At 40.7% G+C, this 15,243-nt stretch overlaps 1 protein-coding gene and 1 long non-coding RNA gene across 14 annotated transcripts in view; one reads left to right on the top strand and one right to left on the bottom strand.

Annotated features, from left to right (window-relative positions):
* The window catches only part of LOC125965553 (uncharacterized), a 943,317-nt gene that overhangs the window by 627,556 nt on the left and 300,518 nt on the right, over nucleotides 1–15,243 (bottom strand). The gene's annotated exons all lie outside the window — the stretch shown is intronic.
* The window catches only part of PHACTR1 (phosphatase and actin regulator 1), a 548,258-nt gene that overhangs the window by 251,435 nt on the left and 281,580 nt on the right, over nucleotides 1–15,243 (top strand). For 7 of the 13 annotated variants that reach the window (XM_033434884.2, XM_033434879.2, XM_033434878.2 and 4 more), the window contains one exon: nucleotides 6,767–6,802. The exons of the other annotated variants lie outside the window; for them this stretch is intronic. In XM_033434884.2, coding sequence (XP_033290775.1) covers nucleotides 6,767–6,802 — 36 coding nt within the window. The remainder of the gene's footprint in view (nucleotides 1–6,766; nucleotides 6,803–15,243) is intronic. 13 annotated transcript variants of the gene reach the window in all.

The raw sequence follows: 15,243 nt of genomic DNA, 5'->3' as shown, positions 1-15,243 counted from the left end.
AAAACCTGGCATAAAATAACATGATCCTTGTTTTGTGTTTCCTCTTGGATATCAGTTACCTTTGAACTTTTGTAAAGATATAAAGTCTCTCATTGTTTCCCAAATCTGTATCATCGAGACTTATTTGCCTATGTCCTTGAGACATTAAGAAATTAAACATTCCCTCAACACTTAGGTATTAAGGGTTATTTCCACAGGACTCCTAGTAGTACTCTGCCTGGAGATATAATAGTATCCAAAAACAGAGGGTGTTTCGTTTAAGAAACGCCAGAGCTGTTTATTATATTAAAAAACTTTTAAACAGTATGTAATAGGAAAAAAAAAAAGACTCCTGTCGGAATCTTGAGCTCCTTCTTTCTTTCTAAAATGCCCCCCCAAGATGTCCAGAAGGTGAGCATTCTTTCTGGCCACAGGGAAAGTGCCCTCCAGAACTGTGAACTCCATCAAAAATGCTTCTGCCCAAAGAGCTCAAAGGCCAGACATTTCGAGAACAGATAGCTTGGATCTCTGTAGGTAAGTGGGAAAGAGTTCACCTACAAGGGAGTTTCTATTCTTTGAAATAACCCAAGTCTGAAACCCTTCCTTTGTAAATTAAAAAGAAATCTCTTGAACTATTCTGAAACCGAAAGAGAGAGAGTTGCAATGCTGCTGGCAACTGTACTAGATAGTCAACTGTGACTCTTAGGTGAACAAATTCTGCATTTGTATAGAGATCTGGTAATTTAGGAACAAAGGCGAAGACAAAGGAACCTTAAGGAATCTTTGTCTTGTTCTTAAACTGCCATGGCCTGAAAGGGAACTAGGGAAAATGAAGCCATGTTTGATTCGACAAACACTTGAAACCATCCTTCAAAAATTCTGGACGGAAAACAGTCCAAAGTGTGTTTTGCCAAGCCCAAGGGAAATTAGCTCCATATGTTTCTGATTTATTTACAGTTTAATCATCAAAATATTGCTTTGCAAGGACTGGTTATGTCCAAAAACCCTTTTATGAGCCATTTTAAACAGTATCTTGAACAGGAAGCCCTGTTTTGCCAAGAGCCAACAGATGCCTGAGCAGAGGTTCTGGAGTTGGTAGTAGGGGCAGAGCCCTGCGTGCTGCGATTTCCAAATCCGGCAGAGCAGACTTCATATTGGTTTTGGGGAATCTGTGCTCCACTCACTGGAATTACAGAAATCCTTCAGGGAGGATAACCTGAGGGGAAGGTGGCTGCTGGCTTCCATGATTTCCACTCAAACTCATTATCTTTTATGGAATTTCATATTCCTTTCACCACATTCCATTTGTTAAATGATTATTCAGGAGATAACGTCTCTACCGAAATTATAATGTTAGTATCTGAGCCCTTACAAACCTGAGGTAGAATTTCTTAGAAAACAGCGGCTTCGAAGGAGCCATTGTCTGAACGAATAGGACAAAAATTTTTTCTCTTTATTTTCGAGGTTTTCCTTTTTGGGTTTTTTTTTTGTTTTTTTTTGCTTCTCTTTCTTTTTATTCTACTTTTCCTTTTCCTTTTCTTTCCCTGAGAAGTTCACCATACAGTATCAATCATCCAGAAGACATTTAATAATAAACTGGTGATTATCAACATTATGTCCATATATATGTACTATACAAGCCTGGGTTTACTAGTTGAGGGGGAAGGCCTTTATTGAAAATACGCGTTTGTAAGGGATTACCCACTTTTTTCTCATTCTCCCGAAACTTTACCTAAAACCAAGCATTCTTTCTCTAGACTTTATTTTTTTAACATTTTTATTGGAATATAACTGCTTTACAGTGTTGTGTTAGTTTCTGCTGTATAACAAAGTGAATCAACTATACATATACATATATCCCTTCCCTCTTGCGTCTCCCTCCCACTCTCCCTAGCCCACCCCTCTAGGTGGTCACAAAGCACCGAGCTGATCTCCCTGTACTATGCAGCTACTTCCCACTAACTACCTGTTTTATATTTGGTAGTGTATATATGTCAGTGCCACTCTCTCACTTCGTCCCAGCTTACCCATTTCCCTCCCCGTGTCCTCAACTCCATTCTCTATATCTGCGTCTTTATTCCTGTCCTGCCCCTAGGTTCTTCAGAACCATTTTTTTAAATTCCATATATATGTGTTAGCATATGGTATTTTTCTCTTTCTGACTTACTTCACTCTGTATGACAGATTCTAGGTCCATCCACCTCACTACAAATAACTCAGTTTCATTCTTTTTATGGCTGAGTAATATTCCATTGTATATATGTGCCACTACTTCTTCATCCATTCATCTGTCAATGGGCACTTAGATTGCTTCCACGTCCTGGCTATTGTAAATAGTGCTGCAGTGAACACTGTGCTACATGACTCTTTTTGAATTTTGGTTTTCTCAGGGTATATGCCCAGTAATGGGATTGCTGCATCATGTGGTAGTTTTATTTTTAGTTTTTTAAGGAACCTCCATACTGTTCTCCATAATGGCTGTATCAATTTACGTTCCCACTAACAGCACAAGAGGTTTCCTTTTCTCCACACCCTCTCCAGCATTTATTGTTTGTAGATTTTTTGATGATGGCCATTCTGACCTGTGTGAGGTGATACCTCACTGTAATTTTGATTTGCATTTCTCTAATGATTAGTGACGTTGAGCATCCTTTCATGTGTTTGTTGGCAATCTGTATATCTTCTTTGGAGAAATGTCTACTTAGGTCTTCTGCCCATTTTTGGATTGGGTTGTTTGCTTTTTGATATTGAATTGCATGAGCTGCTTGTATATTTTGGAGATTAATTCTTTGTCACTTGCTTCGTTTGCAAATATTTTCTCCCATTCTGAGGGTTGTCTTTTTGTCTTGTTTACGGTTTCCTTTGCTGTGCAAAAGCATTTAAGGCTCATTAGGTCCCATTTGTTTATTTTTGTTTTTATTTCCATTTCTCTAGGAGGTGGGTCAAAAAGGATCTCGCTGTGATTTATGTCATAGAGTGTTCTGCCTATGTTTTCCTCTAAGAGTTTGATAGTGTCTACCCTTACATTTAGGTCTTTAATCCATTTTGAGTTTATTTTTGTGTATGGTGTTAGGGAGCGTTCTAATTTCATTCCTTTACATGTAGCTGTCCAGATTTCTCAGCACCACTTATTGAAGAGGCTGTCTTTTCTCCATTGTATATTCTTGCCTCCTTTATCAAAGATAAGGTGACCATATGTGTGTGGGTTTATCTCTGGGCTTTCTATTGTACTCCATTGATCTGTATTTCTGTTTTTCTGCCAGTACCATACTGCCTTGATTGCTGTAGCTTTGTAGTATAGTCTGAAGTCAGGGAGCCTGATTCCTCCAGCTCCGTTTATCTTTCTCAAGATTGCTTTGGCTATTCGGGGTCTTTTGTGTTTCCATACAAATTGTGAAAATTTTTGTTCTAGTTCTGTGAAAAATGCCATTGGTAGTTTGATAGAGATTGCATTGAATCTGTAGATTGCTTTGGATAATATAGTCATTTTCACAATGTTGATTCTTCCAATCCAAGAACATGGTATATCTCTGCATCTGTTTGTATCATCTTTAATTTCTTTCATCAGTATCATATAGTTTTCTGCATACAGGTCTTTGGTCTCCTTAGGTGGGTTTATTCCTAGGTATTTTATTCTTTTAGTTGCAGTGGTAAATGGGAGTGTTTCCTCAATTTCTCTTTCAGATTTTTCATCATTAGTGTATAGGGATGCAAGAGATTTCTGTGCATTAATTTTGTATCCTGCTACTTTACCAAATTCGTTGATTAGCTCTAGTAGTTTTCTGGTAGCATCTTTAGGATTCCCTATGTATAGTAACATGTCATCTGTAAACAGTGACAGTTTTACTTCTTCTTTTCCGACATGGATTCCTTTTATTTCTTTTACTTTTCTGATTGCTATGGCTAAAACTTCCAAAACTATGTTGAATAATAGCAGTGAGGGTGGGCAACCTTGTCCTGTTCCTGATATTAGTGGCAATGGTTTCAGTTTTTCACCATTGACGATGATGTTGGCTGTGGGTTTGTCATATATGGCCTTTATTATGTTGAGGTAAGTTTCCTCTATGCCTACTTTCTGGAGAGTTTTTAATCATAAATTGGTGTTGAATTTTGTTGAAAGCTTTTTGTGCATCTATTGAAATTATCATTTGTTTTAATCCTTCAATTTGTTAATATGGTGTATCACATTGATTGATTTGCGTATATTGAAGAATCCTTGCATTCCTGGGATAAACCCCACTTGATCATGGTGTATGATCATTTTAATGTGCTGTTGGATTCTGTTGGCTAGTATTTTGTTGACGATTTTTGCATGTATGTTCATCAGTGATATTGGCCTGTAGTTTTCTTTTCTTGTGACATCGTTGTCTGGTTTTGGTATCAGGGTGATGGTGGCCTCGTAGAATGAGTTTGGGATTGTTTCTCCCTCTGCTATATTTTGGAAGAGTTTGAGAAGGATAGGTGTTAGCTCTTCTCTAAATGTTTGAATAAATTAACCCATGGAGCCATCTGGTCCTGGGCTTTTGTTTGTTGGAAGATTTTAATCACAGTTTCAATTTTAGTGCTGGTGATTGGTCTGTTTATATTTTCTATTTCTTCCTGGTTCAGTCTTGGAAGGTTGTGCATTTCTAAGAATTTTTCCATTTCTTCCAGGTTGTCCATTTTATTGGCATATAGTAGCTTGTAGTAATCTTTCATGTTACTTTGTATTTCTGCAGTGTCAGTTGTTACTTCTCCTTTTTCATTTCTAATTCTGTTGATTGAAGTCTTCTCCCTTTTTTTCTTGATGAGTCTGGCTAATAGTTTATCAATTTTGTTTATCTTCTCAAAGAACTAGCGTTTAGTTTTATTGATCTTTGCGATCGTTTCCTTTATTTCTTTTTCATTTATTTCTGATCTGATCTTTATGATTTCTTTCCTTCTGCTAACTTCAGGGGTTTTTTGTTCTTCTTTCTCTAATTGCTTTAGGTGTAAGTTTAGGTTGTTTATTTGAGATTTTTCTTGTTTCTTGAGGTAGGATTGTATTGCTATAAACTTCCCTCTTAGAACTGCTTTTGCTGCATCCCATAGGTTTTGGGTCATCGTGTTTTCATTCTCACTTGTTTCTAGGTATTTTTTAATTTCCTCTTTGATTTCTTCAGTGATGTCTTGGTTATTTAGTAGCATATTGTTTAGCCTCCATGTGTTTGTATTTTTTGGTTCTTTTTTTTTCTCCTGTAATTGATATCTAGTCTCTTAGCATTGTGGTCAGAAAAGATACTTGGTACTATTTCAATTTTCTTAAATTTACCAAGGCTTGATTTGTGACCCAAGATATGGTGTATCCTGGAGAATGTTCCATGAGCACTTGAGAAGAAAGTGTCTTCTGTTGTTTTGGGATGGAATGTCCTGTAAATATCAATTAAGTCCATCTTGTTTAATGTTTCACTTAAAGCTTGTGTTTCCTTATTTATTTTCATTTTGGATGATCTGTCCATTGGTGCAAGTGGGGTGTTAACGTCCCCTACTATGATTGTGATACTGTTGATTTCCCCTTTTATGGCTGTTAGCATTTGCCTTATGTATTGGGGTGCTCCTATGTTGGGTGCATAAATATTTAAAATTGTTATATCTTCTTCTTGGGTTGATCCCTTGATCATTATGTAGTGTCCTTCTTTGTCTCTTGTAATAGTCTTTATATTAAAGTCTATTTTGTCTGATATGAGAGTTGCTACTCCAGCTTTTTCTGATTTCCATTTGCATGGAATGTCTTTTTCCATCCCCTTGCTTTCAGTCTGTATGTGTCCCGAGGTCTGAAGTGGGTCTCTTGTAGACAGCATATATATGGGTCTTGTTTTTGAATCCATTCAGCCAGTCTCTGTCTTTTGGTTGGAGCATTTAATCCATTTACACTTAAGGTAATTATTGATATGTATGTTCCTATTACCATTTTCTTAATTATTTGGGTTTGTTATTGTAGGTCTTTTCCTTTTCTTGTGTTTCCTGCCTAGAGAAGTTCCTTCAGCATTTGTTGTGAAGCTGATTTGGTGGTGCTGAATTCTCTTAGCTTTTGCTTGTCTGTAAAGGTTTTAATATGTCTGTTGTATCTGAATGAGATCCTTGCTGAGCAGAGTAATCTTGGTTGTAGGTTTTTCCCTTTCATCACTTTAAATATGTCCTGCCACTCCCTTCTGGCCTGCAGAGTTTCTGCTGAAAGATCAGCTGTTAACCTTATGGGGATTCCCTTGTATGTTATTTGTTGCTTTTCCCTTGCTGCTTTTAATATTTTTTCTCTGTATTTAATTTTTGATACTTTGATTATTATGTGTCTTGCTGTGTTTCTCCTTGGATTTATCCTGTTGGGACTCTCTGCACTTCCTGGACTTGATTGACTATTTCCTTTCCCATATTAGGGAAGTTTTCAACTATAATCTCTTCGAATATTTTCTCAGTACCTTTATTTTTCTCTTCTTCTTCTGGGACCCCTATAATATGAATGTTGGTGCATTTAGTGTTGTCCCAGAGGTCTCTGAGACTGTCCTCAGTTCTTTTCATCAATTTTTCTTTATTCTGCTCTGTGGTAGTTATTTCCACTATTTTATCTTCCAGGTGACTTATCCGTTCTTCTGCCTCAGTTATTCTGCTATTGATTCCTTCTAGAGAATTTTTAATTTTATTTATTGTGCTGTTCATCATAGTTTGTTTGCTCTTTAGTTCTTCTAGGTCCTTGTTAAATGTTTCTTATATTTTCTCAATTCTATTTCCAAGATTTTTATATTTACTATCATTATTCTGAATTCTTTTTCAGGTAAACTGCCTATTTCCTCTTCATTTGGTTGGTCTGGTGAGTTTTTACCTTGCTGCTTCATCTGTTGTGTGTTTCTCTGTCTTGTTGTGCTTAACTTACTGTGTTTGGGGTCTCCTTTTTGCAGGCTGCAGGTTCGTAGTTCCCGTTGTTTTTGGTGTCTGCCCCCAGTGGCTAACGTTGTTTCTGTGGGTTGTGTAGGCTTCCTGGTGGAGGGGACTGGTGCCTGTGTTCTGGTGGATGAGGCTGGATCTTGTCTTTCTGGTGGGCAGGACTGCATTTGGTGGTGTGCTTTGTGGTGTCTGTGAACTTAGTATGATTTTAGGCAGCCTCTCTGCTAATGGGTGGGTATATTTTCCTGTCTCGCTAGTTGTTTGGCATGGGGTGTCCAGCACTGGAGCTTGCTGGTCATTGAGTGGAGCTGGGTCTTAGGGTTGAGATGGAGATCTCTGGGAGAGCTCTTGCCAATTGATATTACATGGGGCTGGGAGGTCTCTGGTGGTCTAATGTCCTGAACTCGGCTCTCCCACCCCAGAGGCTCAGGCTTGACACCCGGCTGGAGCACCAAGACGCTGTCAGCCACACAGCTCCTGTTGCTAGAGAATCCACATTTCATCTGGAAAGTACATAAATCTGGTAATCTCACTTCAGGCCTAGCCCTTCCAACTTTTTTCGCTTTGTGCTTAGTCTGTTTCTGTTGCTCATAGCGGGCCCCATGCAGAGGCCTTGCCCCAGCCCTTCAGACCAGAGTCCCTTGTGAAACGGCTGAGCCAACACCTCAGCTCAGGACATGCGCTGAAGCTCCTCACAGGACACTCAACCCAAGACGGCCTATTTTTGAGTTTTTGAAAAATAAACTAAAATTCTTAGAATTTTTAAAAAGCCTCCTAAAATGGCTTTGAATAATGTTTATTCTGTTTTCCCTCTCAATGCTCTTCAACAGTGGTTTTTTAGTTTACTGATCAGCTTCACCTGGGAAATTGTTAGAAATGAAAATTCTGTGAGCTCCCCTCACACTGAATGTTCCCAGTGGTTTTCAAATCACACATCCATCGGAATCACTTAGGGTCTTGTTAAAATATGTACTGCTGAATTCCACCCCTAGAGTTTCTGATTCAGTAGGTCTGGGTGTGACCTGACAACTTGTACTTCTAACAAGTTCCCAGGTGATGTTGCTAGTCCTGGAGCCCTACTTGAAGAACCATTCGTCTATACTCTTCCCACTTCTCACCGCTGACTTGCAGTTGAGTGGCAGGGAGATGGGTATTAAAGCAAGTGGAGAGCACTCCAGGTGCATCCACTAATGGTTACTTGGGGACGTGTTTTAATGACTTAATGATGCCATCTTTCGAAATTCCTGTGGACTGTTATTGATGGCCAAAGAAATGAAGTAGTTTACATAATTATTGGAATGATTGTGTAACTCTGTGGCCTCCACAGAGATTTAGTTTATGAAATAAGAGTACCGCCAAGCCCATTGATATAGAACACCTACAATTTTCAGAGATTTTTGTGAATTAGAGTCTCTACAGGCTTTAAAATTATATGTAAGTAGGAACTAAATGCATGTGGTGACATGAGCTTTTTCTGTCATTAAAGTGTAAGAGGACTTTCATTGCATGGGTTCTTGATTAAGGAATATTGGGCGCATCATGGGGAAAACGTCTTTGGTGAGAGTTGTATAGTTGACACCAATGGACTATACTGATCTTCAGGCACATCATGAAGCTGGGGCTCAGTTAAGGCATTTCCACAGAGAGGTCTGCTGACGGGCTGCTTTGTCATGAGCTGACAATATGAAGAGCTCCTAGAACCTTCTTTTAAAAAGTGATTCTCGAACTTGCAAATGCATTATAATCACCTGAGAACCTTTTTAATAGCAGATGCGGATTCAGCCGGCCTGGAGTGGGGCTCAAAAGCACTTCATTTCTAACAGTCTCCCCGGAGATGCTAATGCTGCTGGTCCCTGATCCACACTTGGAGAAGCAAGGTTCTAGAATAGTGGTTCCCGACCCCAGGAAACCCTTAAAACAGTCTAAATCAAATGTTCAGGGTAGGACTCTGGCGTAAGTATTTTTAAAGCACCCCAGGTGATCCTAGTGTGCAGCCAGCATTGAGATGCTCTGACCTGGAAAAGCAGAGTTCGTTTTTCTAGGCTGCCTCTCTCAAAGTCAGGTGTCTCACCTGAGTCTTTGGTGAGTATTAGATTGCAGAGAATTCATACTTGACTTTTCTAATAAGAGCCTGAGTGCCTATTTCTACGTTGCTGATAAAAGAAAGAGCCAGATGCTTTAGATTCCTGATGTGCTGACTGCAGAGTTGACATTCAGCTATGAAAATTTAGCAACTGGTCTTGTATTCTCTCCCCTATGGAGGGTCTCCCTATTTACTCTCATGAGTGAGCTACAGATATAACTAGGGAGTACAACCAACATTTTGATACTCAAGAAAAAAATGTGTATATGCTTGAGTACTTAGACATATATTTGAGAACTCAGAACCCTGCACAAAAAAAAAAATCAAGTCAGAAATTTGCTTTAAAAACGTCAAGAGCAGATGTTACAATCCACTTGTCTCCAGCATAAAATAAACATAATATTACTTCTGTGGAACATCGGATTCTGGTTATAACTGCACCCCAGTGGACCTTATTGGATGAGTCACTTACCAAGCACACCCATAAGTATCTGAAGGTGCTATCTGTGGTTGGGTAATTAAATATTGTACACTTAAACATGAGGGACCGGCTGCCAAATACAATTATTTCAGTTGTAGCCTGGTTGAAGCTGAATTTCTCTTTCTCACAATAATTGGCCAACAGGTGCAGTTACTACTTTTTTTTTTAAATAAATTTATTTATTTTTGGCTGTGTTGGGTCTTCGTTGCTGCGTGTGGGCTTTCTCTAGTCGCAGCAGGCAGGGACTACTCTTTGTTGCGGTGTGCGGGCTTCTCATTGCGGTGGCTTCTCTTGTTGCAGAGCACAGGCTCTAGGAGCGCCAGCTTCAGTAGTTGTGGCACGCAGGCTCAGTAGTTGTGGCTCGTGGGCTCTAGAGTGCAGGCTCGGTAGTTGTGGTGTACCGGCTTAGTTGCTCTGTGACATGTGGGATCTTCCCAGACCAGGGCTCAAACCCGTGTCCCCTGCATTGGCAGGTAGATTCTTAACGACTGTGCCACCAGGGGAGTCCCAGGTGCAGTTACTTCTTAAGTTCACTCCTCATTTCTGATTAAAAAAAAGAAAATCCAAACTATGGCAAGGTAGAAGAGGATGTACCCCTATTTATCCTGAGATGTTTACAGACCCAAGTTGTCTAATAACTGTATCAAGTTATTTAAATATTAAATCCAAAAGAAGAGGACCTAAGTGCCCAGCATATTTTAGAAGTTGAATTAATCCTCCCCAAAGCCATTCTTCTGCCATCCCATTTTTTGGCCAGTTGTATTATGATGACAGGTGGTAAAGCATTAAGATTTTGGATGCCATATAAATGTTTCCCATTTTATGCTATGGGTAGTTCATGGGCATGAATCTAAGAATGACAAAAACAACCATCATTGCGAAAGTTGTCTTCTAAACCATATCTCCGTGAATTGAAACTGTATAGAGATGATCGGTAGAATGATCGGTAATAGAATGGACATGGCTGGGACAGTCGTGAAGAGATATTTCTTGTTCTTCAGTACAGTCCATCCACTATTTTGAGCCCATGTGCTCTGCCCTGGCCCTTGGAGTTAACTTAATGCATTCACGTACCAGAGCGAGCAGCACAAACCAGCTAGTGCTGGTGGAAATATTTTGGGATCCCTTTTGTTACCAAGCAGGGTTCTTTGGCCTCCGCAGTCAACAGAAAGTGATCAGGAGGGAGCTAGAACAAGTAACAGGTTCCCTTGCTTGTGCACTCAGGGAGCTGGACGGGGCGAGCTGGTTCCTTACCTGCTTTTGCTCCGGGCTCTTCAGAAGTGGCAGTTGAGTTCTTAGTCTTTTTGTATCTTGTTGTTTATAATTTGCCCCAACTGCTGCATGCGCACAGCTATTTTTAGTCCCTTATAGTTTCTTTGTATTTTATTGCTGGAGGAGTTGTTTATCCAGGTGCAAGCACTGCAGCAAAGGGTCCCAGCCTGTCTCACTTTCACTTGTTTCTTCTCTGATTTCATCTTCTCTCAATGCTAGCCTGGTGCGCCTGGTATTCCAGGGCCTGAAACTCATCTCTTGACCTCTTTGGACATCATACTTTACCTGTGTTCTTGTCAGTACTTAGACTTCAGATTCTCTCACAGATGCAGGCTTGGCCACCCTGTGGCTTATGACATCCCCTACTGCCCCGGTTAGAAATTTCCTGCCCAAACTTATCCCCAGGGAACCCGTTCCCACGGTGACAAAAGCCAGGCCCCCCAGCAACAGTACAACAGACCACCTAGAAGCCTGGGGTAAGCAAAATGGAAAGGATCTGACCCTCAGATTACTGAAGACACCTATGTGGTATGGAGGGAAGGGGAAGGGGGATGGGAACCACCCTCCATGCAGTAGGGAGCTGATGGGCCCCCGGGGACTTTGGGTCCATGTATATTCATCTCTAGAACAGTGGGCCTTCTCACCACTGAGACCAGAGTTTTGGAGTGGGGCTGGGGAGGAGAAGTGAGAAGGGGAGCATTTAAATTTGTACATTCTTGAAAAATCATGATTTGAAAGTGTACCCTTTAAATTTCAGTTCTCTGTAATACTGGAAGTTCTAACCAATAAAACCCAGGTCCCTTCAGGGATACTAAAAAAAGACCCTGTTTTTCATTTTTGAGAAAAGCTGGTACAGAATTTTGAAGTGATGGCCAGTAAGCTTATGAGTGTCTATTTGCTTAAATAGTGAAAGTTTCTTCTTGAGGCAAGGGTGAACTGCATTTGGAATCCACCTGAGGGAATAGAGATTGTGGTTGTGTAGGGCTAGGGTGAGAATAAGGAGTGATGGTAAATGGGCACTTGTTTTCTTTTTAGACTGTTGGAAGTGTTCAAAAATTAGATTGTGATGATGGTTGTACAACTCTGTAAATATACTGAAATTCATTGAATTGTACACAAAGTGGGTGAATTTTATGGTATGTAAATTATGTCTCAATAATGCCATTAAAAATCAAAAGGCATCTTATAAACCCTGATAAGAAGTTTTGATGTTCTCCCAGTTGAGGCAGGAAGGTATTGATGATGAGATTCATACACCTGCATTTTAGAAAGCTCCCTGTGGGATCAACCTCTGCTGTGCGAGGTTGAGGTGAAGTAAAGAGAACTGGCCTCTGTGGAGCATCTGCTGTAAAATAAACACTGCAGAGACCCCTTATACACATCATCTCATTTAAACCTCACGACAACCTACTGGTACCTTTATTCTAGCTGGATGATTTATTGCTGTTGCCATAGAGATGTAATTCTATTGGATCTGAAATGCAGACAACCACTGCTCTACCTATGAGATAGTTAAGGCTCAAGGAGGTGAAATAACCAGCCCGAAAGCACACAGAGACAGTAAGGGGCAGAGCCAGGATTGGAACTCAGAGGATGTCTGATTGATCTAAGGCTTTGCTTTTTCCGCTCCACCCTGCTGCCCTGAGATTGGGCAAATTAGAGTGCACGGCATGGGTTGAAGGAGCCCCTCGGTAGATTGTTCAGCATTAATTCTTTCACATACCCCTTGTATTAGTTTCCTGTTGCTCATGTAACAAATTACCACAAATTTAGTGGCTTAAAGAAACACAAATTTATGCTTTCCAGTTCTGGAGATCAGAAGACCAAAATCAGTCTCAATGGGATAAAGGCAGAGTTGGTTCCTTCTAGAGGTTCTTGGGGAGAATCCATGTCCTTGCCTTTTCCAGCCTCTGGAGACCAGCGTTCCTCGGATCCTGGTTCTTTCTTTGCAATGGGATCGCTGCAACTTCTGCTTCTGTCATTGCATCTCCTTCCTCTCTGACTTGACCCTCTCACTTCCCTCTTATAAGTACCCTTGTGATTACATTGGAGCATCTGGATAATCCAGGATAATCTCTTCATCTTAAGAGCCCTAATTTAATCACAACTGCAAAGTCCCTTCTACCGTGTAAAGTAACATATTCACAGGTTAGGGGACTAGGATGTGAATATCATGGGGGGGGGCATTATTCTGCCTACCCCACACTCACCCTAGAAACCTATGTTTGAAAGGAGTCTCAGAATAAATGTAATCTTCCATATTTTGACCTCGAACATAAACTCAAAAGCTGCTCTTTATTCATAACAACCAAGATCAAGACTTGAATCAAATAATACTAATTATTTGTCTCCAATTTGTCTCTTGAAACTTTAGAGGAATAAAATAAATTAAAACCTTGATGAGGTGCCACTAAGTATATTACTTTCCTTTGAAGGTGTTATTATTAGTCGATAAATTGCAGGATTGCTTTAATACGTCAAGCCCTCAGAGAGATCTCACATCAAAGGAATGAGGATGTTTGGACAAATGAGAACGAATGCACACGTAGAATAGTATTTATATTTGCTCATAAACTGTTTTGAGGCATGCTTTCTCTTCTACAGTGTCATTTAAGATGACTGTGTGCTTCATAAGGTACTTTTTAAATAGGTCAGGGTCTTATTTTTGAAAGGTTCTCTGGTGTCTGTTTGGCTCTAGGTTTACTTCCTACAGCAACAGCTGAAATTGTCAAAGTCAAGGGCCAAATTCCAGCAGAAGATGAAGAGCAAAACCTTGACCCTGCTGACCAAAAGCAGAGTACAGAGAAAGGGGTTTTTCTACTATTATCCAAGGGTCTGGGGCTTGAAAGGGTTGTCCTCCCAAAGGTGGGAAGACTTACCATATTTTTCATATACATTCAAAATATTGAGTGGCAGGAGTTTGAGAGTTGAAGACGATGCAGATGTTCCCTTAGCTCTTATGAAGATTTTCCTGTATATTCTCAGCACTCCTTAACTAATAATGATACCTTTCTCTATAACTCCTGTCACCCTCACAGAATATATCATCCTCTTAATTTTTTGTTCTCTTACACTCAGCATATCACCATGGACTTTTTCTAGTCTTCAGTTCAAATCCTGCCACAGACTTCTGCTAAAAGTAGTATTTTGGTTCAAAAATGTCCTTGGTCCTTAGCCAGATTTAAGTCTTACTCTCCAAATAGAATCCTGGGGGGCTCAAGGTGTTTGATCTTTGCCACTGATTGCTTATGTGACCTTGGGGTCAGTCTGTCTGGATCTCAGTGTTTCCATATGAAAATCAAACCTATCAGGGTTGTGTCATAGGACTGTGAGGTGCCTTTCAGTTCCAATGTCTTGGAAGCTGAGAACATTTAGTGGTTATGGGAACCATGTGTTAGATTTTGGTTTGGGGTTTCCAAGAAGTTGACGCAGAGATAAGATTTTGAGTACAAGTAGTTTGTCTGGGAGGTGCACTCAGGAAGTACTGGCAGAAGTTTGGGGAAATAAGACAGAAAAGAGAAGGAGAAAAGAGAAGGCAATAAAAGGTGTGTTATCAAGCCAGTTACCATCGTATGCAACACACCTTCAAGTTATTCCAGTTGAGAGATGTGGAAACTGGGTATTTATTCACTCACTCTTTCTCCATCATTGGTTGAATGCTGCTTTGAGGGTCGTTGTCTCTCCAGCACTTCTTGCTCCTTTTCTCCTATAGTCAGAAAAAAGCCCTCTGTGTAGAGTTGCAGCCTTTCCCAGTAAGTTTTCTAATTACCAGTAGGATATGGGCAGGGTGCTGACTACATCCGCTACAATGTGTGTGAGACCTGTGGGGGAAGTATGGGAAAGAAATGGTCAATTGGGAAATGAGAAAGCAGTGGTCTGATGTTTTGGTTTCTTTTAAACTTGCCATGAATGTACCAGAAATTCCAAGCCGTTGTTCTATAATGTTTAGCAGTGTGTGCATGCTACCTTCACAGTGGGCATGGACAAGAGAATAAATTTGTAGCTGAACATTAAAGAAGAGCTCACCAAAATCCTGACCAGAGTGAAAAGGGTGTATGTTAGTAAATTACGGGGCTTCCCTGGTGGCGCAGTGGTTGAGAGTCCGCCTGCCGATGCAGGGGACACGGGTTCGTGCCCCGGTCCGGGAAGATCCCACATGCCGCGGAGCGGCTGGGCCCGTGAGCCATGGCCGCTGAGCCTGCGCGTCTGGAGCCTGTGCTCCGCAACGGGAGAGGCCACCACAACAGTGAGAGGCCCGCGTACCGCAAAAAAAAAAAAAAAAACGACATTGCAGGGACTTCCCTGGTCCAGTGGTAAAGAATCCGCCTTCCCATGCAGGCGACGTGGTTCAATCCCTGGTCGGAGAACTAAGATCCTACATGCCACAGGGCAACTAAGCCCGCACGCCACAACTACTGAGCTTGCGCACCTCAATGAGAGAGAGGGAAAAAACCCCATGACACAACTAGAGAGAAGCCCGCATGCTGCAATGAAGACCCGATGCAGCCTCCCCCCAAAAAAGATAGAAAAT

This window comes from Orcinus orca, chromosome 10, assembly GCF_937001465.1.
Source record: "Orcinus orca chromosome 10, mOrcOrc1.1, whole genome shotgun sequence".
Lineage (NCBI taxonomy): Eukaryota > Metazoa > Chordata > Mammalia > Artiodactyla > Delphinidae > Orcinus > Orcinus orca.
This window is presented reverse-complemented; position numbering and strand designations above follow the sequence as displayed.